Raw genomic sequence first — 18,681 nt, 5'->3', positions numbered from 1 at the left:
TTGTACACATTAATTAACTAGATAGTATGGATGCTATGTCTGATATCGGTGGGTATATATTTAGTACTAGTACACAGTAGATGTTGTACACATTAATTAACTAGATAGTATGGATGCTATGTCTGATATCGGTGGGTATATATTTAGTACTAGTACACAGTAGATGTTGTACACATTAATTAACTAGATAGTATGGATGCTATGTCTGATATCGGTGGGTATATATTTAGTACTAGTACACAGTAGATGTTGTACACATTAATTAACTAGATAGTATGGATGCTATGTCTGATATCGGTGGGTATATATTTAGTACTAGTACACAGTAGATGTTGTACACATTAATTAACTAGATAGTATGGATGCTATGTCTGATATCGGTGGGTATATATTTAGTACTAGTACACAGTAGATGTTGTACACATTAATTAACTAGATAGTATGGATGATATGTCTGATATCGGTGGGTATATATTTAGTACTAGTACACAGTAGATGTTGTACACATTAATTAACTAGATAGTATGGATGCTATGTCTGATATCGGTGGGTATATATTTAGTACTAGTACACAGTAGATGTTGTACACATTAATTAACTAGATAGTATGGATGCTATGTCTGATATCGGTGGGTATATATTTAGTACTAGTACACAGTAGATGTTGTACACATTAATTAACTAGATAGTATGGATGCTATGTCTGATATCGGTGGGTATATATTTAGTACTAGTACACAGTAGATGTTGTACACATTAATTAACTAGATAGTATGGATGCTATGTCTGATATCGGTGGGTATATATTTAGTACTAGTACACAGTAGATGTTGTACACATTAATTAACTAGATAGTATGGATGCTATGTCTGATATCGGTGGGTATATATTTAGTACTAGTACACAGTAGATGTTGTACACATTAATTAACTAGATAGTATGGATGCTATGTCTGATATCGGTGGGTATATATTTAGTACTAGTACACAGTAGATGTTGTACACATTAATTAACTAGATAGTATGGATGCTATGTCTGATATCGGTGGGTATATATTTAGTACTAGTACACAGTAGATGTTGTACACATTAATTAACTAGATAGTATGGATGCTATGTCTGATATCGGTGGGTATATATTTAGTACTAGTACACAGTAGATGTTGTACACATTAATTAACTAGATAGTATGGATGCTATGTCTGATATCGGTGGGTATATATTTAGTACTAGTACACAGTAGATGTTGTACACATTAATTAACTAGATAGTATGGATGCTATGTCTGATATCGGTGGGTATATATTTAGTACTAGTACACAGTAGATGTTGTACACATTAATTAACTAGATAGTATGGATGCTATGTCTGATATCGGTGGGTATATATTTAGTACTAGTACACAGTAGATGTTGTACACATTAATTAACTAGATAGTATGGATGCTATGTCTGATATCGGTGGGTATATATTTAGTACTAGTACACAGTAGATGTTGTACACATTAATTAACTAGATAGTATGGATGCTATGTCTGATATCGGTGGGTATATATTTAGTACTAGTACACAGTAGATGTTGTACACATTAATTAACTAGATAGTATGGATGCTATGTCTGATATCGGTGGGTATATATTTAGTACTAGTACACAGTAGATGTTGTACACATTAATTAACTAGATAGTATGGATGCTATGTCTGATATCGGTGGGTATATATTTAGTACTAGTACACAGTAGATGTTGTACACATTAATTAACTAGATAGTATGGATGCTATGTCTGATATCGGTGGGTATATATTTAGTACTAGTACACAGTAGATGTTGTACACATTAATTAACTAGATAGTATGGATGCTATGTCTGATATCGGTGGGTATATATTTAGTACTAGTACACAGTAGATGTTGTACACATTAATTAACTAGATAGTATGGATGCTATGTCTGATATCGGTGGGTATATATTTAGTACTAGTACACAGTAGATGTTGTACACATTAATTAACTAGATAGTATGGATGCTATGTCTGATATCGGTGGGTATATATTTAGTACTAGTACACAGTAGATGTTGTACACATTAATTAACTAGATAGTATGGATGCTATGTCTGATATCGGTGGGTATATATTTAGTACTAGTACACAGTAGATGTTGTACACATTAATTAACTAGATAGTATGGATGCTATGTCTGATATCGGTGGGTATATATTTAGTACTAGTACACAGTAGATGTTGTACACATTAATTAACTAGATAGTATGGATGCTATGTCTGATATCGGTGGGTATATATTTAGTACTAGTACACAGTAGATGTTGTACACATTAATTAACTAGATAGTATGGATGCTATGTCTGATATCGGTGGGTATATATTTAGTACTAGTACACAGTAGATGTTGTACACATTAATTAACTAGATAGTATGGATGCTATGTCTGATATCGGTGGGTATATATTTAGTACTAGTACACAGTAGATGTTGTACACATTAATTAACTAGATAGTATGGATGCTATGTCTGATATCGGTGGGTATATATTTAGTACTAGTACACAGTAGATGTTGTACACATTAATTAACTAGATAGTATGGATGCTATGTCTGATATCGGTGGGTATATATTTAGTACTAGTACACAGTAGATGTTGTACACATTAATTAACTAGATAGTATGGATGCTATGTCTGATATCGGTGGGTATATATTTAGTACTAGTACACAGTAGATGTTGTACACATTAATTAACTAGATAGTATGGATGCTATGTCTGATATCGGTGGGTATATATTTAGTACTAGTACACAGTAGATGATGTACACATTAATAAAATAGATAGTATGGTTGCTATGTCTGATATCGGTGGGTACATGTTCACTACTAGTATTTTCAACTTTCTATTATGAATTTGCGATGAAAACTTTTGTAGCTACAAGTTCATCATTAGATATTTACATTTGCTAAACATCCTTCCATTTCAATGCATTGAGAAGACAAATGTTCTTATGACACTATTGCAACATTTGCTATTGTAACGGTATCAATCTCATTGATGTCAAGACTTAATTTGATTTTCAAAGAACTGTTCAAAAAAACTCAATAAAGTGTAACTACTCTATCAAAATTTAAATATAAATAGTGAATATAATTAGCAAATATTGTTATGGTCCTACAACACACATTTCTATTGTTGACAAAACATACGGCTCTGCCGGGCTTTATAAAGTTCGTTATCAATAGCATTGTGTGTTATAGGACCATAACAACATTTGCTAATACATTCATTGCTTAAATGAATTAACATTTTGCAACGTAAATGCAATAATAGCACTGTATGAGACCAAATCGACCCTAGTAGTATACCATGATGTGAAAATGTATGAGGTAGGACCCTAGTTGGATCAGTTCACTAACGGATCATACCTCACAGCAATACTTTTATATGTGTCAACACTTCAGGATTCGCAAGAATCTATTTCATTTTCACCAATACAATATCCGGAATTATCCATTTAATACAAACTTATGAAACCTTTATGAAGTTATACGAAATGTTATATGTAAAAATATCATGTTTAGAATTGTCCAATCAGAACGGTACATTATATTCACTGCATAGATTTTCAGTTTCAAGTATAGATGAATTGACTGTAGATAAGCAATGCTTGTTTTGTTACGACGTTACAACATACAGTATGATATTTACATAAATACATAATTCAAATCAATTTTGATTATAAATCTTATGTAAACATTTTATAAATGTAGCAGCAAACGGCAGAATTGTATTGAGTGACTCATTCCAAACGGCGCTCTGCCTTGTTTTAAAGCGTGACATCATTATAACTAGGCGGCAAATAATACGCTACTTATTCCCGATCTTTTTTTATAGAGAATTATTTGTGTCTTGTTACTTTAATTTTTTTTTTAGTAATGAATGGAAATGTCATGGTTATCTCGTTGAATGCCAAATATATTTCCCTGGAGCTGCAGAATATATCTACCAGTGTCTTCAGTAGTACCAAATACATTTCACGAGTGTGGCTAATATTTGTTATCTTTCACGAGTTCGCAGCACGTTAAGCTTACCAGGCTTTTACAAGATGGGCCACTTGTAATGTTTTTCCGTGGTAGTTTGTAATCAGTGTTTTGATTGGTCACAAGTGCAAAATATCACTTTTATAGAATTATTAATTTTCAATATTTCACTGGTGAAAATATAAAAAATTGATATTCTACTCGTAAAATATAAATTATATGGTATTCTATAGGAAACCATTAAGTATCCTCTATATATCTTTAGTTTGCTTATTTAAGCAACGCTTTTGGTTCCAAAGATCAAAATTAAATGTTGAGATGTCGGCAATGATTCGTTCATTAGAAGTGTAAGTGATATATTTTGCTTAATCGGTAACGCATATTGATGGCGTCAGAGTGTTTTATAAATATCTTGCATGTGCTTGAGCCACTGGTGCTAATTTGGTTTGTAACAAAACCTATCGATTTCTTTCCTTCGATAAAACCATAAACGACTTAACTCCATTCTTTAGATTTTCAGAGAATGGCTTGAACAGCAATGCTTAATTTTACCTGTTTTATTTTCAGGGTTTTTCGTGTCCTTTGAGATGGTGGAGATGTTGGATATCTTATATAGAACGTTTATCGGCAGCGTTTGTTTCATTGCCATCCTGAATCTGTTGAACCCTTTGTCGTTTAATTACTATTTACACTTGATGAAGACAACTATTTGCATGTTCCGAGCGGAAGCTGTGCAGTTTTTATCTATTGCTGTCTTGTTTATAACTGCCTTTTCCTGTATGATCTACCTGATGTTCGGCTACTCTGAACCGGGCTTTAAGGACTTCAAAACCACATTTCTTTATCTATTCCGCATCATGATAGGGATGATACATTTTAGAGAGATTTTAGTGAAAGAAACGGTCGGTATAACCATTGTTCTTGGGTTGTATATTACTATTGCTACAATCCTCACTATCAACTTTTTTCTGGCCGGCCTAAATTTTGTGTTTAGCGAAGCTCGAATAAAATCTGCCGTAAAAGGTGAATATCAGTTTGATGCAGAAATAAATGAACATTTCTGGTGGAAAATGTCCTCTGTTGCAAGCAAAGTACTCGGGAAGACAGAAACAGTTCGAAAGAAAAGGAAACTATCGTTTGAAGGCCTAAGTAAGTACAAATGTTCTATATGACATCCCGAAATATCTTGATCTTACTGCTTACAGTCAGCAATCCTTTTTATACAAAGACTTAAAATCCTGACACCATGTTGCCACAACTATGTCATTTCTATATCTATATATATATATATATTGTAGAATATACAACGTATGCACACCATACCCGCATTGTAAGGCGTAACCTTATTATGCATTGAGTCCAGAAAAAAAATGCCTTTAGAAAGAAGGGAAATATGATTCTGCTCGCAGTATAAAGTATTTTGAGCTATCTAGAACGTACTTTTTATGACACTTAGCTGACGACATGGTGAAATTTGTTCGTCACAAGACGTCTTATGGTTTTTCTCATAAAAATATGATCATTCAGCATTCCTATGTTTGTTTAAAAACATATATGTTAAACAAGTCGTTCATCGTTTAGAATATATTGTTTAAAGTTGATAATAGCAGCGATTTTTATATTTCTTTTTATCATTTTCTCTCCATGCTAGAAATTATTGTTCATAGTTGAAACATTTTTTAATGAAAAAAGATAATTGACAAAAACTATTCATTAGTATAGCGCGGAATTAAGCTTGTGTATTATATTATAATATTCAAAGCCACAGCAGTGATGCAGCTATATACGTCATTTCTAACGAAGTTGCGATGCAATGTTGTGGTACACACTTGAATGATGAGTCTTGTGTTGATACCTCTTACGGTCAGTAATAATGTTGATCCTATTTTCATCTATTTACTAGCTGAAGCCAAGGTAGAATCATTACTTGAAGAGGTTGGTATGTCTAGGCATTGCAAATTATGAATATAATTGTGAAATATAAAGAAATATTCTTTCCATAGAGTAAATTATAGACTGTGTTATAGGCGTGGAAGTCGTTGTGTTGTCTTCATTAATATTTAATTAGTAATGTATTATTTGTTCTGACCAAAAAACGTACTTTTATTAAAAATCTTTGCAATCAATTTGACTGTGAGCAATGCACGGCATACTTTAAATATATATTATTTTCCATCATATTGCGGAATTTCACATTGTTGGTAAATCCTACACTGAAGGACCGCTAAGCTTACTTTACGTTTCGGTTTGATTACTTTGCTATTTTCCATCATGTCTTATCTAAATACATTTATTGTTCTAAATTTTTAAGTGATATATTTTAAAGCGACTGGGTAATATATTAAAAACATAGTTGCTTTGACTTAAGTTCTAATGATAACAATGTTTCGAGTAAAGGAGTATAGCAGGAAGTACATTTGTTTACGTGAATCTAAAGGCATACGAATATATCTCCACTCAAACATGATTGCAAAGAGAACGTCTTAACACTATATTCTGACTGCTTTGACACAGCATTGTTACAAGATTAGTTTGATAATTCTTTTCGACATTTTAAACGTGAACTAAACAAATTTCAATATGATCACAAATATGTTGCGGATGGGTATTATATAATACAAATATATATATATTTGATATGTAGATGTTGTATACCGCTAAAAACGTTTTTGGTGTAATTTTGTAAGCTGGACTTCATGTTGGCGTCAGTGACTGACTGGATGTTGGTCAGCGAGAACGAAGAAGTCCGAGTGGAGTTTCAGCAATTGGCGCATATCAATCGGTGGTATAACAATCAGCCGGATATAGTGGAACTCGAGTGCTTCCGGTCCGACACCCGAACTTCTAGAGAATTTGTGTAAGTAGTTAACACCTGAAATACCCCCTTTAGATGTGTTTACAATTTATGTTTTCTTAATAGTTAAAGCCAAACCCTACCAGCACCATGGTGATGTCTTCTAGGAAATCGTAGTTAATAATACACAGCAGTGATGCATTTACGTCATCACGTCTTGTTTATATGTGTAGCGTATATATAGCGTATACCCGTTCGACAAATCTGGCCCCGGTTGCTCGGTTGATCAGCTTTAACCAGTGGTTAGGGAAAAATAAAAACTTCTTCTCAAGAACCAGTGGATGGACTCTTTTCAAACTTGGTCAGAATCACCCTTGGTAGATGAGGCTACAAAATTGTAAAATTGGGATTCCTAACCAGACTCAGAGGTACTACAGTCATTTTGGTCTGCATGGATGGAAAGATCATCAGGAGCTTTATTTACATTGCAAATTTCAGGACCCCCGAGCTATCCGTTCTCCTTTGGGGAGGGGGTAAAGTTTACTATAGTTTATATAGGGAAACAACACTTCTGGGTATATTTTGACAATTTTCTGTAGGAAATTATTCTTACTTGGTGAGAATTATCCTTGGAGGAGATAGTTTTAAATTGTAAAATTGGGATTCCTACCCCAACCTTAGGGGCCAGGGCGGGGCCCCAAAGGGAAAATCTACCAATATTTCAAAAATCTTCTTCTCCAGTCTCAGAGGTACTACAGTTATTTTCTCTGCATGGATAGAAAGATCATCAGGTCAAGCTTTATTGAAATTGTCAATTCCAGGACCCCTGAGTCATCCGTTCCCTCTTGGGGAGAGGGTAAAATTTACTATAGTTTATATAGGGAAATAACACTTTTGGGTATATTTTGACAATTTTCTGTAGGAAATTATTCAAACTTGTTTCAAAGTTAAATTTATTCAAAATTATTCAAAATTCAAACAAAGAATTATCTTTGGTGGATGAGGGTATTTGGAATATATATATATATCTGGAATTCCTGCCCCATCCAGAGGGGCTAGGGTGGGGCCCCAAAGGGACTATTCGTTTCAAAAGAAAGGTGCTTAGTTTTCAAATCATATATTCATTTGTATGCTTAGGTCACTAGAATGCCACAAATGCGCAAGTTCGCGTTGAAATGGGCCTCTTGCTCTTTACAAAAAAATACTTCATTTCATAATGAGCTGACCCTAGACTTTATTTCTATTAGTTTCTATTCATTTAAAAATAAAATCAATACAAATACAAGGTTTTCCGTTTTGTCCCACAGAAACATTACGTTGGGCATCCTTCCATTAGTGTTTCTTTCAACCATGAAGAGGTCACAATTTATGGCCAGTTATCTTTTTGATCTAAAAATCGTCTGTTCTAAATTTTTGTCCGCTTTTGACCTTGATGATGTCTATATATATCAATGTGCAATTTACCAGAACACCTTTTACTATGTTTTCAACATTAGTGAAAATAAAATCACTCTTAAATCTGACATGTTAGCTAATAATAATATGCAAATGTTTTGGTTTCAGTTATGAGGACAGGTTCGGACAACTCGTGTTTAAGCTGTCGTGTGTGTCACTGGAACAGGGTGACAGGGTGTTTGGTGCCAGTATGAGTGTCATGACGTCAAAGTCGAACCATATCTACCCGTGTGGTCAGGCTTCCCACCCGTGTAGTGGGGTCATAGTTTTAACTCAGGCCTCGACAAATACACAAGTGGTACGTGGGGTAATCACCTTGTATTGGGGAAACTACATAAGCTGTTAGGCTAACCGATAATTTTGACATATATGTGGTCAAATTGGATTGAGGTCAGTTGCTATTGTTTGGCATAATTTTGAGTAATAAAGCTAAATGCGATGTCATGGCCACAAAATGACGCTGAAGCGTTGCCTTCCATAACTTTCATGACTTTTGAAGCAGTAATAAAAATATTTTGTTTCATTTTTGACGCTCGAACCATTGCGGTACCGTTTGACAACATTTTTAATCGAATACTTAATCTTTATTTACTTCGATGTATGATTAACATGTGTGTATACATTTTGCCTACGTCACACACAGGGCGCGGTGTCGGTAGCTGTTGCCATCAAATCGGAACAACAGTATGGGGAGAGTGATCTTCCTTTGTTCATAGCCTCTAGCTATGATGGCGGTACCTCCTGGCAAATGACAGCAGCATGGCGGAAAACAATGGAGGTTAGTTACTTTGTATTAGGTAATAATGAGCACAGGGATTGCATCGACAATTGTTCTATAACTGTTTGAATGCGCCTTATTGATATTGAATTTTTTTTCCCCCTTTTTAGTAAATATCAGATCACAAAATAGAAAATAGGGAAGAGATTGGCATTACTTTACTGTACATTCGTCATCTTTTGTAGAAGAATCTATCTCATCAGAAATTTGCCTATGTTTAAATCAATATTATTTTTTGGGATTCGGTAGACTTCTAATATGTGGTTATTTTCCTGCTGATTTCATATTATATATAGAGAGAGCTTTGCCAAATCATTACTACAAGTATTGTTAATGATGTTATGATATCTTGTTATCATAGAATCATCCGTGTATATGCTGCGATCTGACTTCCTGTCCTACACACGTAGTAGGTGTAGCTTGCGACCAGTGGCCATATCTACCAGGCAGGCTGAGGGGACATTGGGAGTCGTGGACAATAGACAGGAGTAGCCACACCCTCCACACTGTCGTCCACTCACAGCTCAGTATCAGCATTGACGCTGGCTCTATACAAGACAGGGCCAGTGTTTTCCTAATTGTGAGTTCTACTAAATGTATAGCTCCGCAGCGGATCGCTTTTGCCTAAACGGTGTTTTGCTTAGACAATAACATTGACAAAATTATCTTAATATTTTAACTCTATAACAGTACACTAACATGTGTTCATCATGTCTTAAGTATTAGAAACAGTGACGACGTTTTCATATTTCAAAATCACAACTAATCAGTTAGACTAGTGTCCTTTTCGTGGCACATTAAAATCTAATCATCAATCTATTTTAAATTCATTCAATCAATCAACCGTCGAATATTACTGAAATTGTATACTCTTTGACGATAGCTGGAACCAACCGACTTCTTGCCGACAATCCATTTCTTATCGACAGAGACGTTTGTTAAGCCAGTTACTGTGAGGTTCACTTGCGAAGACATTGATGCAGGTAAGCCGACAGGCTGAGTTCAGTTGTTTCCCCGTGTGATTGCCTGGTCCAACAGTACATAAATTAAAAATAGAACGAGACGGAGAAACTGGCATGAACATTTGTCCAGTATAATGACCATGTTTAATCCTCACATAGTCTATAGTTTCATAGCGGAAAGATGAATGGTGCTGACGGTAATGCAATTTTTCGTGTTCCTCGTTGTATAACGATCATGCCTTAATTCAAACCTTGTTATATTCATATACTTTGACAATATATTGAAATACAAATTGTGCATTACATTATGCGATCATGCCTTATTTGAACGGAACACCTTTAGAAATGAGCATCAGGTGCAAGAACCTCAACTCTGTTTGCAATGCTTTACGCTTCTTCTAAAAGAAAGTCTGTTCTTAAAGTAAACACGTGTTAGTTTGACCAAGAGGACATGTCTGCGGTGTGGAAATTCTCGGTTTTTGGTGTGTTTTTTTCGTTCAACAGATAAACGCGAAAATATCCATAATTTTGATGTCGTGCGATGGTAGTATTAGGTTTTCTAATAGTAACACTTGTAAGGGAGCTGAATTGCTTCGGTATGACAGTAGATTTGTAGCATAAAACGTAACGTGTATTAATCAAATAAGGCCCAAGAAACTTAAAATAAGGTATAATAGAATAATTGCATTAACTTATACGCAATGGAAAAATAATTCCGATACTTTTTTTTTTAAATAAGATTTTGTGTTGTTAATTTGTCCTTTCATATTCAGATCGTCCATATAAAGTATTCGTGTTGATGCAAGACGGTGACTTATGGTGGTCAAGACAATGTATCATCGACATCATACCAAAACTTCCCAAGTTCGAGATTGAAGTTCAGAACATCAAAAAAGGGTAAGCATAACACCACCGTATCCATTATTTTGATCTTTAGTACAATGTGTCACTGATAGGTCGTGCAAACTGGACGAACAAAGCAGTAAACTTGCCTTGGCTTTCAGCCAACAACCACCGCCGATACTTCAAGGGTTACGCTCTTTTAAGCTCTCTGCACCCTGGGATATGTCATGGAAAAATCGAAGGTTCTGTGCACGCGCCACCTTGTGGATGATACAAGTTGGGCCTTTGATGTACATACAAAAAATCGCGCGATAGCGTAACGGTAAAATTGACAGGCTTTGAAGTAAGGTGTCGCTGAGACTTACCAAATAGCTTTCTTTTGGGCATGACATATTCCAGGGGTGCAAACAGCGTATAGGAGCGTAACACCTGGTCCCGTATTCATGAAACCGTTCTTATGCTCAAGTATAAAATTTGTGCTCAAGCCTAATTTCTTGTTCCGGTTATAACTTGATAATACACTTATATTTTTTAAATGATTTGGAAAAACTTATAAAAGACTTAAAGTCGTGTACTGTTTTCATTTATTTCATTTGATGTTTTGATCGTTTGACAAGATTGAAGTGAGTTACAAGAATGTTGGTTTGAGCACAAAATCCATGCTTGAGCATGAGAACGGTTTCATGAATACGGGCCCTGGAGTATCGATTAGGGTAACACCTGGAGTATCGATTAGGGTAACACCTGGAGTATCGATTAAGGTAACACCTGGAGTATCGATTAGGGTAACACCTGGAGTATCGATTAGGGTACCACAAGGAGTATCGATTAGGGTAACACCTGGAGTATCGATTAGGGTAACACCTGGAGTATCGATTAGGTCAACAACTAGATTTGTCTTTAAAAGGATGTTTCCTTGCTTCTTGTTTCTAATAATATTTTACGTCACTTGGTGGCTGTCTTTATTGTTCGACAATCAGTCCATTAGATCGAACGTTACTTTCTAAATGGATTTTTAGCCATGGTTTACAGCAGATACTATTATTTTAAAAAAGCAAATTTCTCATTACAAAAACTTTTAACATTAGAAGGGAGTTTTAAATCGTATAACCCTTTTGTTGCATTTCTTTCTTGTGTCTAATTTCTAGTTTGTATCGACATGCTAGATTATTTTAAATGCTTCCTTACTTCACGTTGCTTTGATTTTCGTTTTGTTTTGCAGAGTAAGACGAGCAATTGCTGTTGTTCCATCAGACCTTGATAGGTATGTCATGCATACGTTGGTGTAATTATTAATTTGTGTTCTTTTTATTGTTGGCAAGTAAAGTATCGAATGCCTAGTGTTAAATAGGGACACGATGTTTTAGAAATACGATTACAGAGACACTTGAGTATATTTTACTATTCCATTCACATTGAATTGTTGTCTGACGTTTGGTATATTCGTTATTAAATGATGTTCACTTTGCCATTTCAAGTAAATACCACTGACATAATTTTCTCTATATTTCAGCTCGTCCAAATCACTGTTTGGAGTAAAATGTTACAATGGGATGATCAACTGTTCTACTCATAGACTCGTCAACGAGCTACTCAACTCTTCCTCTATTGATATTGACGTCTAACTGCATACATATTGTTTAACGAGCTACTCAACTCTTCCTCTGTTGGCATTGACGTCTAACTGCATACATATTGTTTAACGCGCTACTCAACTCGTCTGAACACAATGACATTAGACAGACAGACTAGTTAACGAACTATTCACCCATGCCCAATATCAAATTAAAACAACACGTCCAAGTTTACCTTAGTTCTGGCAGTTGCTTTGCTCTTGGTCTCGCGAGGTTCTGAACTCTGAAGGAACCGGCAATGTCGTTATACAGACTACAGTGAATATTTTATGTTATTGAATAACCGTAGCAGCATTCGCTGTTTTCGCGAATATGATGTAGTAGTTATATGCATATGGTATTCCAGAAAAATTAAATTACATTTATTTGTTTCCTGGAACACTGAGAATTGTTCCGTCCAATGGGAACTGTAAAACTAATATTTAATATAACGTCCTAAAAAACGCAGTAATACATTGTCTGTTGAATTTTGCTGGTGATTGACGTTTTATCTGTTGGTGTAAGTGTATCAATTATTGTTGAGAATAATATTGTTGTAATGAATATCCTATGGAGCTTACAAGACGTCCGTGTAAATAATAATGCAAATTAACATCATTTGACCACGGCAGCACTTGAATTAGAAATGTTTAGGTGCATTTGTGTGATAAATCATACTTGCATTAAAATCTCTCTGAAGAGCTATAATATTGTAAGACAGGTAGAACCAGTCATATTTTCTATGGAAATTGAGATGCATTTCAAAACATTGAGATATATGAAAGTGAAACCAAATAACATTTGGTGCTTCCAATGGTGGACGCTAATGAGACTATGTACGGCTCCATCTGTTCTATAGAGAAAATAAAAAAAAATATAACAATTTCAGTGTTGATATTATTATTTCAACTTATTGAAAATAAATGACTGGAATACGAAATTCCCCAAAAAGATCTGCATGATTAATATGTAACAATCAATATGTCAAAACTGGGGTTTTATTTCTATTTTCTTATTTTCTGGTTTTTAACATGCTGAAATGTTAAACATGTACTTGTCAGTTCTTCAAACATGCTTGTTGTCCCTATACTAAAATATATACATGTACATTTGAAATATACTTAAAATATTTCCAGTTTATGAAATTTGTCTTCAGAACCAAAATATGACAGGCGAGTACCAAGACAAACTTATAAACAGCTGCTATATACCTAAACCATGATTAGCTTCAGGCACGTTCTTTTCATCTGTCTTTTCAAATACCTTGATAACCTGTTCCTTGATCTTAAAACAGTGGTATGCTTTGAAAACGAGATATCCAGATATGTATCGCTCTCAAGGATATTTAAGGAATCATCGCAAAATATTATAATGGGCTCAGCATCCAGAGGAACAAAACCCTTATGTTCTACATTTAATTCTCTAGTCAAAAGAACGCTTCATAGCAAATTCTGTTGAATTATGATCAATTGTTCAGGAGGATTCCTCTCTAAGACTCAGTTTCCGGGGAAGTTTTACAATTTTCCTATACATAAAAATTGATTCATTGGTCCAAAGATGCTTTATGATAAATTACTTTTCATCCAGAATTCAAAGTTGTGGAATGCAAACGTTGTCAGGTAGTGAGCAAATTGGTCCATAAACTAACTGATGTTACATGTATGTATTTCCGGCGTTTAGGTATTGAGAGCTTAAAAAACATGAGTAAACAATCATGCTAATTAATGTATATTAATTGAAAACACTTTTTAATTCAGATTGTTTAAAATACTGTAGATTTGTTGTTGTGTACTGGGCTCACCAATCTGACCGATTAACCGGTTACTTGGTCGGGAGATATGTTGAGTAACCAGTTACTAAAATTCGTCTGGTTTGACAACCCAAGTATATATTTACATTTCCGTTGCACGGCTTCTAAATAAACATTTCATCTCAAAATATTGTAGTGAAAGCATCACAAAAAGGACGTGGGAATGTTCCCCAATCAGAACCTGTCCGGGTCTTTCCCTCCATTATACTATTCGTTAATATTTTGAACCAAAAAAAAAAACATCCAAAAAGATGAAAAAATATCCTTGTTGTTATAACTTTAATATATGGGCTGAAATGCACATTTTAACATTAATGCTAACACACATTACAGTTACGTTATTCCCAATACGTGCTATAGGGAAGGGATCTCAATCGTTTCCATGTTATAGCAATTGGACTGATTCCGCAGGGGGCGAAGCCAACCTCAAGAGCTACTCCTGGTCGCATGATTGTGTTCGTTTATTTATGCCTAGCAAGCAAGGAGACTAATTTTGATGGTAACACAGTGAGGATCTCAATCTTATTGTGTTTGGTTAGGATGGCAATTATGCCGAATTTCAAGTTATTTCCCAGGGAACCCTCTGCTCGACATGAAGAGAATACTGAAGCGACAACAAAACCATAATTTGGACTCAAAATCGATAAAAAAGGGCAAAATATGAAAAAAGCAATGATTCACACAGAGACCCCTAAAAACGTTAAAGGAGAATAAGACCATTATTATTCAGTATCTCCTTTAAATATTTTGAAATACATTTACAGTTGGGCAATATTGCTGAAAAATTTACACAATATGTTATTAAAGAAACAGTACTGGTAGTACTTTCCAAACTTTTACACTATGGTTTAATAACAGTTTCACTTAAATTATATGCTTACGAGCTAAACTCTTTTTTATACAGATAAATTCTTTAATGTTTGAATATAAATAATAAAGTAACTTTGTTGAGTAATTTTCAGCACATTATGGTAAGACTTATATATATTAAATCTATGTCTACATATAAAACCTACATAAAAAAAAAATCTTTCATCATTTCTCCTTGATTTCCAATTGATCACTATGTTGCAATATGAAAGTGTTTGCAGTATTCCGTGGCGGCCATAATGGATATTTGATCGACCCGAAAAATAACAACACTTTGTTACGACCATGAGTTTATCCTTCCTATCGAAGTTCAGTTAAATCGGCCCAGTAGAACTTGACTTTAAGTTTGAAATAGTTTTTCAAAATGGCGGTCGTGGCGGCCATATTGGATTTCTGATCAACCCGAAAAATAACAACACTGACTTGGTCAGGGAGATGTCAGTAACATTCCAATGAAGTATCAATGAAATCTCTTCGACAGTATTTCAGCTTAAGTTGAAAATGTAAAATGTTAACGGACGATGCACGACGCCGGACAAAGACAGATAACAATAGGTCACCCGAGTTAAAGCTCAGGTGACCTAAAAATGCATTAAATGGTTTTATATACCGGTCTGAAATATCAATGACAATATGAATGCCCTTTAAAACTATTTTTTTCTTAGACTTAAAATTCAGGTAACAAGGATATGCTTTATATTAAAAATATTTTCTTTATTGACTTCCTGGCATGTAAAATCCAACAAAAAAAGCAAATAAATAAATAAATAACAATATATATAAATAAGCATGTTATCATATATCACTAAAAGGTATCACATTTTCAGATGTATTTAATCCTAAAGCACTGGGATTTTCACTTGTCGCTAAAATATATTCATCCAACGTCCGTTCTGTACAATCTGCAACAAACCTAATAAAAGGCCTCACATCACCATCATTGCCTTTTTCTAAAGTTTCATAATACTTTAATCTGTCTTCCACTTTAATTGAGACTGGGGGATAGCCAGCCTGCATAAGTATAAGATTCATGAGGAGGCGGGAAGTCCGTCCATTTCCATCGTAAAAAGGATGTATAACAACCAGCTTAAAATGTGCTAATGCTGCCTGTTCTATAGGATGTAATTTCACTGCCTCCTCAGAATTTAACCAGATAACAAATTCATTCATCAGTTTTGGGACTTCTGCTGGGGCTGGGGGTTGGAAATTGCCAACAAACACCTGAGTCAGACGTATCCTTCCTGACTCTGTCGGATCAACGAATCCTAAAACTCTGTTGTGAATTTGGAGTATATCATCTAATGTAATCTCACCAAGACGGCCACACAATGTGTTGTTTATGTACTTCAGGGCCGCATCCAATCCTAAAACTTCATTCTGTTCCACCAGGGACTTTCCTCCCACTGCTAGTCGAGTCTCAACAATGGCCCGTGTTTGTAACAGAGTCAGAGTATTTCCTTCTATAGCGTTAGTGTGATAAATATGGGAAAAATAGGCTTCTTTTTTTGCTCTCCTTAAACCAGGATGGTTTAGAGGCACTCGAATAAAAGCATCTAATTTTTTATCAATTCTTTTAAAATTGGCAAGGTCAATTTCTTCAACAAGAGGAAGAATTCTCTCTCTGTTTGCAAGAGCTTTGTTATGTTCTGGGCATATTTCTAGAGCCATTCTGTACATGTGTTCAGCCTTCACTATGTTTTTCTGGTGTTTCTCCAGAAATTCTCCATAAGTGGTGAGGATATCTGCGTGGGAGGGGTCAAGCTTCAGTGCATGTTCGTATAGTCGCGTGGCTTTTTCATGTTTGCCCTGTGCCTCCATGTCCATAGCCAAGTTCATAGCCTGTATGGCCTCCTTCATCACCTCTGCAAAAAATAATAAATCAAATTTAGTGCACAGAAAAAGTAGGTCAAACTACCTACTTCTTGTGTGTGCCATACTTCAAACTTGTTGCGTTTGGCATGCATAGGACAGGGCAACATTAGAGTTTATATTCTCTTTGTAAAAGTACTGTATCTTTCTGGCAATAAGCCCATGTCTAGTAATAAATCAACCTATACTTATTGCATTTTTTTTTGTAGAAATGATAACAAATGCTATTTTATGGTCATGCAATAAGTCTGTTTCATACTTTGATTCAGGAATTTGCATCTTTTTACTATGTATTACATGTAGTTATTAAAAAGTTGCTTATGAAGTCAACAACCAGCGCAATGTGTAACAGTAGTCCCTATGGAATAATTTAGGAGCCCAAATAAATATTCAACATACAAGATAGTAAAAAGTATGAGCCAGGTATCTATTATAATAAACATAACGTTTCTATAACAGTACATGTAGTATGGAACATACCCTCAGGAAGCATATACTACAGAAGAAGCACTTATGATCAGTAAACAGCTTTATCAACATCTGTAAGATCCACAACTTTATAGTTAACAGTACTACACAATTGAAATGAGGCAACATATGTAGAATATTCTGATAATAGTGAATACCCAGTTAGATAGAGAATACTTAGACAATGGTGAATACCCAGTAAGATATAGAATACTAAGATAAAGGTGAATACCCAGTAAGATATAGAATACTAAGACAATGGTGAATACCCAGTAAGATATAGAATACTAAGATAAAGGTGAATACTCAGTANTAAGTATACTTAGACAATGGTGAATACCCAGTTAGGTATAGAATACTAAGACAATGGTGAATACCCAGTTAAATAAGTTCCACATGCAGGATAATAACATGTAGAAAGAGGGCATTATATGAAATTCTGTAGAAAAGATGAAGAACATGAGCATTGAATTTCTAAATCATTGATTTCAGAAGGTATTAATAAGGAATGAAAAATCTGGACCGACATAACTTCCAGGGTTACCTCAGGGATCAGTTCCTAAACCATATATCTTGCCATATTCATTAAATCTACCTGAACTTGTGAATTTGGAAGCCTATCTGTTTGAAGACACATGTACTACAACTTTTAGAATTAAAATAAAGACAGGGGGTAGGCCACAATGACAATTCTATATAATATATAAACTGTGCTGGTACATTGAACTATTAAAGCTTTCAAGAAAACAAAAAAGAAATACCACTATGCAACAGATATGCCAGCTGTAAGTCAAATAAAGACTGTTTAAACATTAAACTCCAAAAGAAAAAGCAATATGTTACAAATAACTAGTTTTTATTATTTTTTTAAACATGATATTCATTTCTCATTTTATCACACAGTAATAAAAGTGTTTTTCTTCAGTGATATTTGTTTGTGTTACTGTGTATTAAAACTATGTAATAATTACACTGTATTGAAATACATGGAACGTTAACTGATAGACATCTTGTCTGAGTCAATCACCAGTAACCAGATAGCTTGTCTGAGTCAATCAACCAGTAACCAGATAGCTTGTCTAAGTCAATCACCAGTTACCAGATAGCTTTTCTGAATCAATCACCAGTAACCAGATAGCTTGTCTGAGTCAATCACCAGTTACCAGATAGCTT

General features: G+C 34.6%; 2 protein-coding genes across 2 annotated transcripts in view; one reads left to right on the top strand and one right to left on the bottom strand.

The window, feature by feature from the left end:
• The window catches only part of LOC110444438 (location of vulva defective 1-like), a 58,136-nt gene extending 44,770 nt beyond the window's left edge, over positions 1-13,366 (top strand). The window contains exons 21-30 of the mRNA XM_021488819.1: positions 4,614-5,195; positions 5,950-5,981; positions 6,734-6,903; positions 8,404-8,593; positions 8,939-9,073; positions 9,435-9,653; positions 9,957-10,056; positions 10,809-10,932; positions 12,101-12,142; positions 12,392-13,366. Coding sequence (XP_021344494.1) covers positions 4,614-5,195; positions 5,950-5,981; positions 6,734-6,903; positions 8,404-8,593; positions 8,939-9,073; positions 9,435-9,653; positions 9,957-10,056; positions 10,809-10,932; positions 12,101-12,142; positions 12,392-12,503 — 1,706 coding nt within the window. The 3' untranslated portion in view covers positions 12,504-13,366. The remainder of the gene's footprint in view (positions 1-4,613; positions 5,196-5,949; positions 5,982-6,733; positions 6,904-8,403; positions 8,594-8,938; positions 9,074-9,434; positions 9,654-9,956; positions 10,057-10,808; positions 10,933-12,100; positions 12,143-12,391) is intronic.
• Positions 13,367-15,865: 2,499 nt separating this feature from the next.
• LOC110444427 (adenosine monophosphate-protein transferase FICD-like) overlaps positions 15,866-18,681 on the bottom strand; it is a 6,725-nt gene continuing 3,909 nt past the window's right edge. The window contains exon 2 of the mRNA XM_021488809.1: positions 15,866-17,033. Within this exon, the coding sequence (XP_021344484.1) occupies positions 15,967-17,033 (1,067 nt within the window). The 3' untranslated portion in view covers positions 15,866-15,966. The remainder of the gene's footprint in view (positions 17,034-18,681) is intronic.

Source organism: Mizuhopecten yessoensis, unplaced genomic scaffold, assembly GCF_002113885.1.
Source record: "Mizuhopecten yessoensis strain PY_sf001 unplaced genomic scaffold, ASM211388v2 scaffold2041, whole genome shotgun sequence".
NCBI classification, from domain to species: Eukaryota; Metazoa; Mollusca; class Bivalvia; order Pectinida; family Pectinidae; genus Mizuhopecten; species Mizuhopecten yessoensis.
The sequence above is the reverse complement of the archived record's forward strand: the minus strand, read 5'-3'. Positions and strand labels throughout refer to the sequence as shown.